This window comes from Schistocerca piceifrons, chromosome 4, assembly GCF_021461385.2.
Source record: "Schistocerca piceifrons isolate TAMUIC-IGC-003096 chromosome 4, iqSchPice1.1, whole genome shotgun sequence".
Lineage (NCBI taxonomy): Eukaryota > Metazoa > Arthropoda > Insecta > Orthoptera > Acrididae > Schistocerca > Schistocerca piceifrons.
In genome coordinates, this window is record NC_060141.1 from 439,760,005 (window position 1) to 439,777,003 (window position 16,999).

A 16,999-nucleotide genomic window follows, 5' to 3' on the forward strand; every position below is an offset into this window, starting at 1 on the left:
AGGCACGTGAAAATACGACAATACGCAAACTGAAGCTAGATAATGAAAATCATCCCAGAATTAACCCTTCACTTGAAATGATTTCATGGTTCCGCGCATCTCTAGTAACTTAATACGGCACCCGAGGCTGTTTGTAGCAGTGATACCGATGCGACGCGACTCCCAACACAGATGGCGTGTTATTCAGCGTCTGGAGAGAACTGGGGCCTTGCTTCCTCTCGCAGCGTTCTTATATATAAAGCCGCGGTGCGGACGGCTAAGGGAACGCCTGATCAAATCGGCTCTCCCAACTAGCCGCTGGGCTAGTAACGCACCACTTCAAGTTACATAATAAATTATAGCTTCTTATGCTGATGGCCGATGAAGCTCTTAATTTAAATGTGCATTCAGCATGCAGGCAAGTATTGATAATAAATTTTTGACGTGGCTAAGTTAAATATTTTGGACGAGAGAATTAATTTAATTACACTGCACGCAGTAGATGAGCTCTGAACTGGCCCTTTTGAGATCCGCTATCGCTATAATTTTATAGGTATTCAAAAGAAGCTTTTCACATCTTCATAGTCATAGCGGACCTCCAACCTATTTAAATCAAAACATCCTAGCCTTATTTATTAGCCTACTTAATCTATCTTGCTTCCTTCAGTTTTGAGACGAAAACCAGAAAATCATGAATTTCCACTAAAATCTTAATTTGTGAAATCCAAAGTACTGTTTTTATTAAATCATTATGAAAGATGAATCTAAATATAAATTTTGAAGTCTCTAGCTCTTTTCTGTTGCGCCAATGATTTTTTTCAGAAAAACGTCCAAATTTCGAAAATGGCTGAAGTTATCAAACTGATATTTAACACACATTAGTTTAGTATTACTTCTGACATGCTAGAAAAGTTTTAAGTCATTTGCTTGATTTTTAAGGTATTGCGCAACATTTATGACGTCAGAGCTAGTTACAGCAGACTGGCTGGCACACAATGGAAACTGATGTGAATTTACTACAGCGTGAGTAGGCTGCTTCCCTACAGTACCTGTATGCTGGCTTACATACATTTGTTATCGTGTCCAGTGCTGACACCTCCACCTGGCGGCATCCAGCGTAGTAGTGGCCAGTGGTTTATCAGTGATATGTTGTGAAGGTGCAGATAAAAAGCCCGATTCCTTGAAGCTGTACCTACAGGATGAGTACAGGTGAAATCGTATTTATCTGATTGTTTCCTTTTGAGCAGTCAATATTTTTAAGTGATGAATTACCTCTGAAAATTATTCCTTAATATATTATGGAGTGAAAATAAGTTAAATATGGTAGCCAGTCCGTGATACGATTTTCTCAGTTCACGTTTTCACTATGTGCACCTAGAAATCTGGAAAATCCGACCTTGTTTAGTGCCTCAGTAATTGGTATGGCCCTATTAATATACAAAACTGAGCAGAATATGTTTACTCCTAATTAAGGGTAAGTAAGTTTGCAGTGAACCACTTAATATTGCTTTGATAAACTTCGTTAAGAATGTCTTCTGTTGCTTTCTCTCTTGCAGTATTTAGTACAGCACTACGCCCATCTGCGAAAAAGACAAGTTTTACTTCGGGAATGTAAGCTGAAGATAATTCATATATGTAAGGAACGCGAATGGATCCAGAATAGAACCCTGACAGACTCCATAATTTCTCCCTAGTCACTAAAATTTTCTCATCGCAATATTGAATTATTAAGTATAACTTTTTACATTCTGTTTGTTAGGTATGATTCAAATTAGTTACTTGTAGCGACATTAGTTAGTTAAAACAGCTTTCTCTATGAGGGTAATATGGTCTAAATATCGAACAATTTGGACAGTTCAGTAAAAATAACAACTTGCGATATTTTATCATTTAAGGCTTGTAATATTTAGTGAGGTAATGTATAATTACGTGTACCTTTCTCAATAGAGCAACCCTTCTAGAACCCACATTATGTCGTAAATAAATTGCTTCTACGTAAATGTGATATTACTGCTGAGTAAATTACGTTTTCCTAATATTTTGAGAAAAATGATGTCGTTATGGAAATCAGAAGATCGTTATTTAAGTCTTTGTTCACTTTACTTATAATTAAGTTTAAAAATTACGTACTTTAATTAGCCTAAAGAATTCCTTCTGCCAGTGATGCTTTACATACATCACCGTGGACATTTCTTTTAAAACATCTCCTCATAATTCTGTTATGAATTCTATGAACGCCATGTGTGCTTTCGTCTGTGAGAACTTCTACAATGACATTGATTCCTGTGAAGGATTTGGTGCTATTTCGAGTTGTTTAAAGATTTGTGCAGTGCCAGTGTATTGAGTATTGTTTGATTTAAAAAAGGGAACTGCTGAAAGCATATCTCGAGCTTTGCTGAATCAATGAGCAAAATAAAAGCTCACGACAAGTCAAAGTACTAAATTGTCCTGTAACAGGAAATTCATGGTCATCATAAAGAGGGAGCAACACTCCTGGATGCGAGAGTGGGGGTCACTAAAGTACCCACTTGTAATTTGTTACGGATGCTGAGGACCGCTATTCAATTGAAAAGTAATTGTTGTATATTGTTGTATTAAATAACTGTAGTACTATAAACAACGTACAAGTCACACAGAATCCACACAGAATCCATTTGCCTTCGTGTTCACTATGCTTCGAAGGAGCGGTTGTAGAAAACTAATGTAAAATAAAAGCATGATAGAAACAATTCCTTCTAGAAATTAGAAAATGACAGATTTTTTCTATGTAATACCTAAACCAATAATGTTTCGGAAGATATATATCATAAATGATTTATATTATTTCTTACACTATACACTATATTATTTCTTATACGCTATGGATTTCGTGGACTCATGTGCCTCATAAGGAAGGAAACGCGTATCAGGCAGGAAAACGGAAATGAACTGTTGCAGTAAGAACACGATTATAATAAAAGAAAGTAATCTGCTCGATTATTTCTGCTAGAGCGTCGAAGTTTACTGCTACTGAAAGGCAACGTTGAAAGGAATCATTCATAGTATAAAGGAAGAACCGCGACGATTGAACACTTACAGAAATAGGAAAAGGTAGGCGAGTCTCCAGATTGTTGAATTAGTAATTACCAGAAATGAAAGCTACGCAGAAAATTCAAAATATTACACGCTTGAAGATACGAAAGGAGCCTTGGAATGTTTAGTTTCTCACCTGGTGTCTCCCGCGTCTTATAAAACTTTTATTGGTGCTAAAACGTCATAATAACATTCATCACGGCAGTCATTAAAATTGCAGCACCATGAATAATTACTCCAGCGGAATGAATTCATTATACTGATTACACATGACGTAGTACAAACATCATTTTATTTTCAGCGCAGTGCAAAAGTTTGGTGCTGAGTAAAAGAGCAGCAGATGAAGTCTCTAAGTGTGGCAGTAATAACCAAGCATATGTAGGGAATTCGCAGACCGACGCTGCTTGAACAGGAGTAGATCGATGACGTCTCCTCTGAGCCACATGGCTCGAATAAATGTGACATTGTTGATGGTGGTCCGTCCAAGATACTGAATGTTGAGGATCGGTTATTGCCGACAGAGGCTACACACTCGCACCACGTACTCCCGTCCCCCATCCCCTTCTCCACATTTCCCCTTTGCTGATCACGTTATCTACAACTCATCACACGCAGCAAGCGCTCGTCACTATTGGAAGGAGGACCCAACACCCACACCTGACGAAAAAAGAAAACCTTCCCAATTCTGTGTTAAGGCTTACAATACATTGCTAATATCTGCAGCCGTTCATCCGCAGTTGTTACTTCGGTTATGTATATCATCTGGATCAGAAAACTTTCATCTTTAACAACAGAAGGTATATTTTGTTTCTAACTAGACAAGTTTCACCTATTCATATTAGGCCTCACCAGTGGTCTGTAATACAGGTAAAATTATTTGATCAGTCATATTTAGTTGGAAGATCTGTAGTGTTTTTTGATAGTACGTTTAAATTATGTAGCTTAGGTGTGGCAAATGGTTTTAGGAAATAAAAGTAATGGGTAGCTTTTATAGATGACACTGTATCTGATATTTAGGGGAGTCTCATTCCCACATAATTTACAGGGTATTTCTTAATTCCGATTAAACACTTTGAAAAACTGTATTGGGAGAAGAGCAGTTAAAATTTCTAGAAGGTAGAAACAAACATATAAAACTAAGCAGTCAAGTATTTCAGGTAACAAGGGTGAACAAGTGAATAAGTATGATTTGTCTGCGTAATATTGTAAGTCATTATTCCGGATTGGCGTATTGCTGTCGATCTGTTCGTCCTCATATGCAACTAATATTATACTGATGATTTCTATGTACTGTCTGTTTATCTTCAACTGAATATATATGGCTTTTGGCACTAAATTTTTATTTATTGAGGTATCTCATGTGGCTAGAAATACACATTTTGTAGTTAAATGATGCACTCTTAGCTCGCGTACTGCGCCAAGGTACTTAAAAAGTGAGAACAGATCTGCTCCTGGTAATTTCTTGCTGAATACGTGTATTTTATTACTTACAATGTATGTTGGTCTTCCGCACATGTGTGAATGCTGTCCTGTTAGATAACATTCTACGTAACCCACTAAAAGTTCTATGTAAACATATAACTAAGAAAGTACGAGATTCATAAATAATAGTAGCATATTACTGCAAATGGAGAATATGTAACTGTTAAGTGATGCGTGTAAGTACAAATGAGTATGTATTTCTGTCCGTAATAAATTAAGGCAAAACGCGTGTGACAAAAGGGAAACGGAATTACATGTACATAGGCAAATGTCACTTAAAAATCATTGAAATTTTACTACTGTACATCAAGTTGAGTTTATAGTTCCATAACAAAACCGACACGGGTACTGGATGATAAGATGATTGTAACTAACTGCAACTGTCTACTTGAGTTTATAATCCGGAATAATATTGGATGAAAACATGATTGTAATTATGATACTTATTAGATTTTTGACCAAGTAACTGCTATGGTAAGAGAGATAAATGCTAAGGGACGTACGGAACTCATTCAGGGTGTTTCAAAGTCTTTGTATCGAAAGTATAGGGGTTAAATATCACGTCATGGGGAATAATTTTTGCTAGAGAAATATTTTTCACTGACTCTTTGCAGTGACGTTAGGCGTCCTTTAGTATCTGCGGGCCCTCGAACAATTCACCCAACTGGCGGGGAGTAATATCCGGATAACTATAGTGATACAGTGTCTCCAACAAGAAAACCTAGTAACCAGTGCCTCCAAGTATAGAAAGCTATGTTAGAAGAGAACCAGGAGCTTTAATTTTGCGCAGCCCAGGTCCTTTTTCACGGACCGGATGACTGGATTGTAGGCAACACACTTTGCATACCCACCCCAAAGAGTACCTACGCCCTACAGCCTCTCACGGGCATAACCAGTAAAGAAGAATGCCTAGCGTAGCGAGGAAGCAAACATTTTATCTGTAACATATGTTTGTCCCCATTAAGTGTTCCATCACCCCCTACACATTTGTCTCAAAGAATTTGAAACATCCTGTACATATGTATTTCTTGTGGCATGTAGACTCAGTTTCTCCTCCGCTGCTGTTTTGCTTCCCGTTTTCATATCAGAGAGCCGAGTGATACTAAAATGCAGTCACTCTTGCAGCCAAGAGTTTTTAAAATTCATCCACCCAGTGTTTCTATCAAAAACAAGCTTCCCCGTATTGAGAAAGTAGAGAAGATCCTAGGCGATTTTCCTTTCCACCTAGGCCTGGCAATATAATGAACTCCTCTCTCCTTCGAATCAGAAGCACTTGTCTTAAATATGTACACTCCTGGAAATGGAAAAAAGAACACATTGACACCGGTGTGTCAGACCCACCATACTTGCTCCGGACACTGCGAGAGGGCTGTACAAGCAATGATCACACGCACGGCACAGCGGACACACCAGGAACCGCGGTGTTGGCCGTCGAATGGCGCTAGCTGCGCAGCATTTGTGCACCGCCGCCGTCAGTGTCAGCCAGTTTGCCGTGGCATACGGAGCTCCATCGCAGTCTTTAACACTGGTAGCATGCCGCGACAGCGTGGACGTGAACCGTATGTGCAGTTGACGGACTTTGAGCGAGGGCGTGCTGGAGGCCGGGTGGACGTACCGCCGAATTGCTCAACACGTGGGGCGTGAGGTCTCCACAGTACATCGATGTTGTCGCCAGTGGTCGGCGGAAGGTGCACGTGCCCGTCGACCTGGGACCGGACCGCAGCGACGCACGGATGCACGCCAAGACCGTAGGATCCTTCGCAGTGCCGTAGGGGACCGCACCGCCACTTCCCAGCAAATTAGGGACACTGTTGCTCCTGGGGTATCGGCGAGGACCATTCGCAACCGTCTCCATGAAGCTGGGCTACGGTCCCGCACACCGTTAGGCCGTCTTCCGCTCACGCCCCAACATCGTGCAGCCCGCCTCCAGTGGTGTCGCGACAGGCGTGAATGGAGGGACGAATGGAGACGTGTCGTCTTCAGCGATGAGAGTCGCTTCTGCCTTGGTGCCAATGATGGTCGTATGCGTGTTTGGCGCCGTGCAGGTGAGCGCCACAATCAGGACTGCATACGACCGAGGCACACAGGGCCAACACCCGGCATCATGGTGTGGGGAGCGATCTCCTACACTGGCCGTACACCACTGGTGATCGTCGAGGGGACACTGAATAGTGCACGGTACATCCAAACCGTCATCGAACCCATCGTTCTACCATTCCTAGACCGGCAAATGAACTTGCTGTTCCAACAGGACAATGCACGTCCGCATGTATCCCGTGCCACCCAACGTGCTCTAGAAGGTGTAAGTCAACTACCCTGGCCAGCAAGATCTCCGGATCTGTCCCCCATTGAGCATGTTTGGGACTGGATGAAGCGTCGTCTCACGCGGTCTGCACGTCCAGCACGAACGCTGGTCCAACTGAGGCGCCAGGTGGAAATGGCATGGCAAGCCGTTCCACAGGACTTCATCCAGCATCTCTACGATCGTCTCCATGGGAGAATAGCAGCCTGCATTGCAGCGAAAGGTGGATATACACTGTACTAGTGCCGACATTGTGCATGCTCTGTTGCCTGTGTCTATGTGCCTGTGGTTCTGTCAGTGTGATCATGTGATGTATCTGACCCCAGGAATGTGTCAATAAAGTTTCCCCGTCCTGGGACAATGAATTCACGATGTTCTTATTTCAATTTCCAGGAGTGTATAATCCTTTTCTTGTAGCACAAAAACCGAGTAGTTATAGACAAGGATTATTGTTCAAAAAGGTACATACGCCAATTTCACGTCGAGGCCTCAAAATGTTCATCGTGTAGTAATCGCCTCTAGGACGAGGAAAAAGAAAAACAATTTATGGAATATTTTTGTTAGTAACACACGCTCTCCCGTCAAAGTACTACATTTCCCTCTATTAGCACAATGTTTATTGGGAGGATTTATAATTTCAAGGACAGCGTTAAAGTATTTCGGACGTTACAAGTTTTTAAGCTCATCACCCAACATTAAATGAACAACCTCAATGTAGGCCTAGGAAACAGATTTGTAGCTCCAAAAAAACGTTCAACCACATAACCAAAATCGGTATGCGTACGACAGCATGCTTGCCTACTAAGTTCTAAAACGGCTTGCATAAAAACAGGATTTTTCGGTGCCTATGACTCGAACACTGTTTGTTGTAAAAACGTATAGTCAAGTTTGGGTTACGGCCCATTTCTACGCCCAAAAACTGGATCGTCTTAGTGTGACTGCCCCACAGTAAAGGGTGAAAGTACGAATATTAGACACCTCCCTTTTCTTGGACAAATGGAGAAAATCGGTTGGTTACTTTTGACTTTGATTTTGCACTTGTAGAAGCACCATTAGTTCATTAGCAGTTCCTCGGAAAACACAAAAAGGGATTTTGCTATACTTCCTCTGTCACTAGTGGACAAAAGCCCGGCTGAGGATTCCAAGTCGGCTATGCACCGTAAATGGCCGAAATTTTTACGATGTATTCCAGATATCGTTCTCGAAACATCTTGAACATTTTCTTGATATTTTTATCCGTTTTCAAGATACAGAGGTTCAAAGTTACCCTCCTTCTACACGTAAAATCGGAGGCCAAATCTAAGCAATAAATAAGTGAAAAAAATTTTGAAATTTAGCGATATATGCTCTAGGCATTTTTCTCGAAGATTCATTTCCTCGTTTTCTAAAATCTTTATCCGTTATCGAAAAACACCCCTAAAACTTTGTTTTGGTTACCAAAACGGAGCCGCGGACTCCGAGACACCTTTGCACAGGAAATAGCTGTAGTTCTTACGAAGCATTCCTAAGATCCATGCCTCGAACAACCTTGAAAATTTTTTTCACATCTTTACCCGTTTCCCAAATACGGAGGTTCAAAGTTACACTAATTCTACACCTAAAATACGCACTTAAAATCCGGTGTGAGGCGAAAACGTAGCTTATACAATGATGTACCACGGAAAAATATGCTGTAAAATGTCTCCGTTATCACCTGGGATCCCTAAGTTGTAGTACTGAAGCACACACAGCTTTTTTTGTTCTTGCACATAAAATCAGGTCTGAGGAGTAAATAAGTAACTTTCTACATTTTACTGACCAACGAGCTTCTCTTGCACGCACTGTTTCAGCAGCGAAAAGAAGGGAAGCAGAGGAGTAATGGCCTTATCGGAGCACAAACCGGAGTAAGTTCCTGTTACTTAAAGGAAGAGTTGAGTAACAGATGCTTCATTGTGACTTCCTCGGCACCTTTAAAAAATTTTCACAAAAATTTTGGAATGCTAGTACATTCGCGATTTTGTATCCTGAGAGAGAAGAAGGCAGTGGCAGTGGCAAAGAAACGGAAAAGTAATAAATACTGGAAGATGGTAGACAGTGGTTGTGTTACAGAAAGAGGGGAGACAATGGCATTGTTAAAGAAATGGGGAGACAGTGTCAGTGGAACATAGTTGACATTGACTGAATAGTGCTACGAAGAGAGTGTAGGAAACAATGATAGGTGGGGAGGGGGGGGGGGGAGGACTAAAGAGTACGAGAAAGTGGAAGTGGATGAAACCCAGTGATAATGCAAGATAGGAAATGTGACAGTGACAACGAGGAAGTGATAGAAGAGATAGCAGCATCATGGAGAAGGAATGAGATATTAGTTGTAAGAGAGCAAGGGAGAAACAGTGACAGTGAGAGGTGACTGTAGTAGTTGGACAGAACAAATGTTACTTTGATTATGACAAGGAAAAAAATGAGAAAGGGACATAAAGAGATAACGATAATGAGCTTGTCTGTATGAGTGAGTGAGAAAGGCCAGCTGGGAGTGGATGGGTACAAGTGACTTACAGCGATTGACTAGTGAGTCTGAGTGTATCTGAAGTACATGTGAGAGTTTCGGGTGAGTCGCATGTTAAAAAAAGCGCAAATATTTTCGCACACCAAAACTTTTGGGAAAATTTTTAAAGGTACTGAGGAAGATTGAATGAGGCAGCTGGTACCCTACTTTTTAGTCAGAGTTTTTTGAACAAACAGGAACAAATTCGCATTTTTTGTGCTCCGATAGGAGAACTTTTCCGCTAGTATAACACTGTGATTGAAGATACTGTTCTTAATCTGTTAGACACTGTGACGGACAGCCATGGACGAAATTTCTCTTAAAAAAAAGAAAGTTACCTGAAAGTTAAATCATTACGTTGCACTACCTCCCTCAAGCCATTGTGAAGAGCTACAGAAGAGTTGCGCTTGCCCGTCTAAACGCGCAGAAGGCACGCTTGCCCTCAAGAAGCACGCCTTTATCACGAAAGCTTCAAATTACCTGATGCCGACGTTGAGTAACAAGGTAGAAACAAACGGCACTAAACTGCAGTATTCGTACTGCTGGGCCATTTACATAATGTGACAGCCACGACATGCAGTGGAGACATTACTGTGCTGTCCACAGCCCGCTTTAGGGTCGTTTATTCTAAAGGCGAAAGGTAATAAGCGGTTTTCGCGCATGCGCAACGGCGGTGCCGTTGGCAGTAGAGGATACCCTCGTCATTTTTCAGGGAAACGGGGAACTGTTAACTGCAAAGCATACACAGCGAGGCCAGTTGTGAAAGTTCAAACGAAAGGCATATGTCGGAAAGCAAACCGAACTACAGTTTAAGTACCAACCGGTTAAAATGTCGCATCGCGCACTGGTATTTTAAACACTGTGCGTGGCTCAATGGATAATCTAAGTAGTTACCGATAACCTTACGTTCTCATAAACTAATGCACCGGTACTTCAATTCTTGAGATTATGCTGGAATGCAATGTTCATCATAACATCTCCAAATTACTTTTACATCCCAGTACAAAACTGATAGATGAAGTACTGTTCTGTGACAAGTCGAAAGATGCGATTTATAGATAAGCTTTTTGTTTCTCTGAAGAGGTTAATGCAAAATCTAACTTATTTAATGCATTTACATTGCTTGAAAGACAATTCGTTCGTACAGACTTCACATCAGAATTATGCGTTCGTTAAATGTAGGTGAATTTCGAGATTTGCAGCTAGAGACCACGGCATTCATTTTGATAGGACTCAAATGCTGGTAGCCACAAGCGGATATCATGAAAAGCTATACAGACATAGGGATTGTTAAAATATCAATAATTTCAATAGGAAGGACAAGAGCATGAAACTTTATCGTATAGCCAGCTAATTAGAGAAAATGTCATTTTACAGTTCGTTTTGACAATTTATCGTGTAGGAATTATTTAAGTCGTACCCTCATACGATGTTACATTTGATTAACAATGTACTGACTGAACACAAAATAAGATTTACAAACAGAGAATATGAAAACGAAAATGTAACAATGAATACACACTGGTCGTATATTATAAAAATACTACTATTAACACAATAAGAAATGATAATTCGCAAATGGTACACATTTGGGATATTGCAGATTCAATCCACAGTAACGACTATGTACCCTAACTACCAAAAACCTTTTCTTCGTACATCCTGCGAGAGCTATTACAAAAATAGCGGATAGAGAACTGAATACGTCTGCAGGTCAATAAGTACCATCCAGACAGAACAGGAGAACAGTTTACAAGCACCATAGTTACGTTACAGCCAAACATACAGTTACACCTGTATTCAGACTCTTACACATAGTAGATACATAGTGACGCACATTTAAAATCTGAGCGTTCCGTATTTTGTACTATAGCACGTAGGGTTATAGTCGATTGAGCTTTGGTCTTCCTCTAGCATTCTACGTACCTGTTGCTTTAGTTTAACAGCGTAGGGAACTATAACATGATTATGGCGCTGTTGACGAACTCGTACAGTAGATCATACATTGCAAAACTGTTAGATGCTAACAAAGTCTAGAGGCTGCTTGGCAAATGATGACTAATAGCTTGAAGATTAATAGCAAAGACTTATATATGATTCGTGTTCTGAGGACCTTGTAGAAATATATGGTTCAGTTCTTCTTCCTCTCCGCAAACACACAGAGGGGTGGCTCTTAGGTGTTCGTTGGACTGACAGTGATTAAATTTCAGCCTTGCTGTTACTGACATGAATCTTCTTGGCATTTGTGCCTTATTATACTACCGTACACATAGAATAGAAGCATGAATTAATGTTTAGGGAGTGCTATTAATTTTAGATGTCCGAGACAATTCCACTTGCCTGTCGGATGACAACCTCTTTCTGACATTATGAATAATATCAATGAGACTGTGTTTATAATATTTAATTAGCCTGTGCAGATATGCCTGGTTGCTAGGGTATCTACTTGTTCATTTGTAAGTATCCCAGAGCGACCTTTTATCCATAAAATCATGATTTTGCGACACTTCCTCAGCAGACGAAACAGAAAGTTGACAATTACCACAACTATGGCGTTGGTACAACTACTATGATGGTTTCGAGTCATTTGTAGAGCTGACAGGCTAAGAGAGATGATAATTACTGTCTGACGTGGACGTCTGCGTGAATAGTGGGACTTCCAAATAGCAATCATTTCCGCTGTTATAATAGTGGAGTGTGGATACAGCTTCTACATGCTTTGTTGTTGGCTTCAGGTTACCCAATAAGCACTGCCTGCGCCTTCACTAGACCTGGTCCCACTTGTATAAACCACACACGCATAGCGATAAACAGAAATTCCACTGCTGTTGCGTTAGATGAATCCTGGTTTTGACACCTTAAACTAGTCCTAACATCCATCTGCACAGTACACGTGCGTGAATAATATCTTAAAACAGGTGCTGAAGAAAATGTTTACCATGGGATAACAGCAACAGCGGGCGACGGCAACCGATAACGGACAATTGTGCTCGGGTAGTCAAGGCATGCGATGTTACGCCACTGCGTGTGAACACGTGTAAACGGTATTTTGCTGCAGTAAGTAGCGAGCCAGGGTGTGAATCGTTCACACGAAAAAGCTACGATACCCCTCGAAGCTGTCATCCGCCGATGGAGACGAAATATTTTTTTAAAAAGTGAAAGCTATTTGACCACAGCGTAACAGCCAGAAATATTTTATTAATTTAAACATTACCAGCTGTGAAAGTTTACGTTTTACAATGATAAGTTTCCGACAGCAGGTTTATCTCTAATCGTCTTTCATTTCATTAACGGAACACTTAACTAGGACACGTTACTAAGCACTTAATCACAACAAAGCCTAACTAATTGGAAAGAATGATAATCGTGCTATGTGTAAAATACAGTCGTTTCCTGTCAACGTCCAGTAGCAGTTCCAGCCCGGCTGTAGTGTTACAAATGTAGCACAATTCCCATGTTTTACTGTTATTAATGTCTTCTTGGAAACGCGGTTCGTTTAAACAACTAATTAAAAGGCTGTTTCTGTTTATGCCATATGCATTTAACTCCTCTTTTACGAAGCAATGTTTTGATATCCATAATTACATAATAAACGTGTTTCCAGATATATTACAATATTACGGTTTTTACGTTATTATTTTATGATTAGGTAGGAAACAACGTTTTGGAGCGCAAGTTTCGTTAGTTGAAACTGCTGGCTGACTCTACTCATGATTTTTGTGAATACTGTTATTACGTATAAGTTGTCATGGAATTGTACCTCGTCATCCTGTGTACAGCATGATGTCCGATTTTCGGCGTTTGCGATACATTTCATATAACACTTCACTTTTACACTCTGTATTTTTGAGAAATGTGTGTAGCTTCTGTACGTCTGCTGTCCATAATTTGCCAATCCGCTATGAGTTTTTCGTCGTCTGTTGTTTGCATCTTGGTATCTGTATGAATTCTGATATTCATTTGTTTGCTACGTAGAACCCTATGTTATTATGTGTTTTCGGGAATGCTCCGGAAAAAGGGCGGAAATGTGAGGGGGTAATTACAATATTTTTTCTTATGAAAGTGTCAACGGTGGCGAGATGAGTACATTATTATTTAATTTGGTTAAGTTTTATTTCCCAGTCTGTTATTGTTTTGTAGTTAACGTGATTAGTGAGTTGTTAATTATGTTAATGAACCCCTTTAATAATTTTTCCATGTAAGGGCTCATTGTATGTGAAAATGTTCTCATCTAATAGTAAGAGAATGACGAAAAAACTCTGACATTCTTACCTTCTGCAAATACATTTGTTATATGCATCCAACAAACATGTATTGCAGGCAACTGAGGATGCTTCGCAAAAATGAAAAGCGAAATGTGTACGACTTAACAGCAAACGACGTTAATTAGTAGCATTTAGTTGCACGGCACGGACGGACCACATCTCGAAGCAGATACTACTAACAACTATATAAAAGGAACTAATGGACGACAGAAAACGAAAACAAATCTATCTTCTTCAGCATATTTCAGCTGTTTCTCCAAATATAACCCACCATTTGTGTATTGGCCGCAATAGTTCTATAAGAAGTATAGGTCATTATTAACGAATGGAAGTACCAGTGATCGTATAATGCCGGATTTCATTGCTGGTATTGAATCATTCGTGATTTTTGTTCAATGGTCAATAGACTGTGATCTAGGGATATGAAATGTTAGTAACAAAAAATACTTTCTGATGAAGGTTCTTGGTATTACAGTACAAAATTTACAAAACCCATATAATAAACCGACTAAACTTCCTCACACCAAACTCCACTATTGCTGACTGTTCTTTCAGTTATTTCAAATGTGAGGAACGCAGAACTAGCCGGCACTTACTGTGTGTCGAGTTCTTTTATCTTTCCGTTAGGCTGCAAGTTTTCTTGGTAAAATGACGAATTTTATATGTTAACGTATTCTATACTCTTAGCTTGTGAGAATTGGGTCGTTTTCGGTAGTAAGCGTGTTACTATGTGTATGAACTAGGAACGTAATAGCCATTATGAAATGTGGCTCTTACCTCACTGTTGATCCACACTTCTGTTCAATCTGCCAACAGTGCCGCCGGACGTGCCACGTATCGTAACCGACGAGGGGGAGGAAGTGACTTCTGTTGCTGGGCCCTACTTCGAGGGCGCCACCATTGCCCTCACTTGCGTGGTCTCTGGAGGTGAGTAACATTGCTATGTAAAGAAGTCATATACATTGTACTAATCAAACATTCGATGCAGACTTACCGCAAACAGTGCAACTCGAGGTTAGAATTTTAACAGGCCTATGGAACATCTTTCAACGGAATGCCCTCCTTGTTTCATGTAAGTAGTTTGTCTACATCTACATCTACATACATACTCGGCAGTCCACCATACGGTGCGTGGCGGTGGGTACCTCGTACCACAACTAGCATCTTCTCTCCCTATTCCATTCCCAAACAGAACGAGGGAAAAATGACTGTCTATATGCATCTGTACGAGCCCTAATCTCTTTCAGCGAAATATAAGTTGGCGGCAGTAAGATTGTATCGCAGTCAGCCTCAAATGCTGGTTCTCTAAATTTCCTCAGTAGCGATTCACGAAAAGAACGCCTCCTTTCCTCCAGAGACTCCCACCCGAGTTCCTGTAGCATTTCCGTGACACTCGCGTAATGATCAAACTTACCAGTAACAAATCTAGCAGCCCGCCTCTGAATTGCTTCTATGTCCTCCTTCAATCCGACCTGATAGCGATCCCAAACGCTCGAGCAGTGCTCAAGAATAGATCGTATTAGTGTTTTATAAGCGGTCTCCTTTACAGATGAACCACATCTTCCCAAAATTCTATCAATGAACCGAAGACGACTATCCGCCTTCCCCACAACTGCTATTACATGCTTGTCCCACTTCAAATCGCTCTGCAATGTTATGCCCAAATATTTAATCGACGTGACTATGTCAAGCACTACACTACTAATGGAGTATTCAAACATTACGGGATTCTTTTTCCTATTCATCGGCATTAATTTACATTTATCCATATTTAGAGTTAGTTGCGATTCTTTGCACCAATCACAAATCATGTCCAAGTCATCATTTATCCTCCTAAAGTCACTCAACGACGACACCTTCCCGTACACCACAGCATCATCAGCAAATATCCCCACATTGCTATCGACCCTATCCAAAAGATCATTTATGTAGATTGAAAACAACAACGGACCTACCACACTTCCCTGGGGCACTCCAGATGATACCCTCACTTCCGATGACCACTCACCATCGAGGACAACGTACTGGGTCCTATTACTTGAGAAGTCTTCGAGCCACTCACATATTTGGGAACCAATTCCATATGCTCGTATCTTAGTTAGGGGTCTGCAGTGGGGCACCGAGTCAAACGCTTTCCGGAAGTCAAGGAATATGGCATCCGTCTGATACCCTTCAGCCATGGTTCGCAAGATATCATGTGATAAAAGGGCGAGTTGCGTTTCGCAGGAGTGATGCTTTCTAAAGCCGTGCTGACGCATGGATAGCAACTTCTGTCTCAAGGAAATTCATTATATTCGAACTGAGAATATGTTCGAGAACCCTGCAACAAACCGATGTTAAGGATATTGGTCTGTAATTTTGAGGATCCGTCCTTCTACCCTTCTTATATACAGGTGTCACCTGCGCTTTTTTCCAGTCGCTCGGGACTTTACGTTGGGCAAGAGATTCGTGATAAATGCACGCTAAGTAAGAAGCCAATGTACTAGAGTACTCTCTGTAAAACCGAATTGGAATCCCATCAGGACTTGTTGATTTATTTATTTTCAACCCATTCAACTGCTTCACAACGCCAGGGATGTCTATCACTATGTCCTCCATACGGGAACCTGTACGAGACTCAAACGGCGGTATGTTTTTACGATCCTCCTGCGCGAAAGTTTTCTCAAATGCTAAATTTAAAATTTCAGTTTTCGTTTTGCTGTCTTCCGTTGCCAGACCAGACTGATCAGTGAGTGACTGGATGGAAGCTTTCGACCCGCTTACCGATTTTACGTAAGATCAGAATTTCCTTGCGTTCTCAGCAAGATCTTTTGCTAAGGTATGAAGGTGGTAGTGGTTGTATGCTTCGCGCATCGCTCTTTTTACAGCAGCACGAATCTCTACTAAATTTCGCCTGTCCCCATTCTCCCGATCTTTCTTGTACCGCGAGTGCTACTGTCTTTGCTTCCTGAGCATTCTCCAAATTGCGCTGTTAAACCACGGTGGGTCTCTTCCGTCAGTAACCCACTTTTTCGGCACATACTTCTCCAATGCGTGATTTACAATCTGTTTAAAATTTGCTCATAATTCTTCCACGTCCATCGTACCGGAAGTAAATGAAGTCGATTCATTTACTAAGTGGGATGCTAACAACTGCTTATCTGCTCTTTCTAGTAAGAATACTCTCCTAGCCTTCTTGACCGCCTTTTTAATTTTCGTAACCATAGTCGTAATGACAACATCATGATCACTAATCCCTGTCTCAACACTGACACCGTCGAAGATGTCTGTTCGTGGCTACCAGATCTAAAATATTTCCATTACGCGTTGGTTGTCGATTTAGGTGCTCAAGACAGTTTTCGGATAATGTGTTCAAAAGCAATTCACACGACGGCTTGT

The 16,999-nt window shown here is 40.8% G+C and overlaps 1 protein-coding gene across 1 annotated transcript in view; it reads left to right on the forward strand.

Annotated features, from left to right (window-relative positions):
* The window catches only part of LOC124795902 (nephrin-like), a 349,584-nt gene that overhangs the window by 8,597 nt on the left and 323,988 nt on the right, over window positions 1-16,999 (forward strand). The window contains exon 2 of the mRNA XM_047259981.1: window positions 14,438-14,548. Coding sequence (XP_047115937.1) covers window positions 14,438-14,548 — 111 coding nt within the window. The remainder of the gene's footprint in view (window positions 1-14,437; window positions 14,549-16,999) is intronic.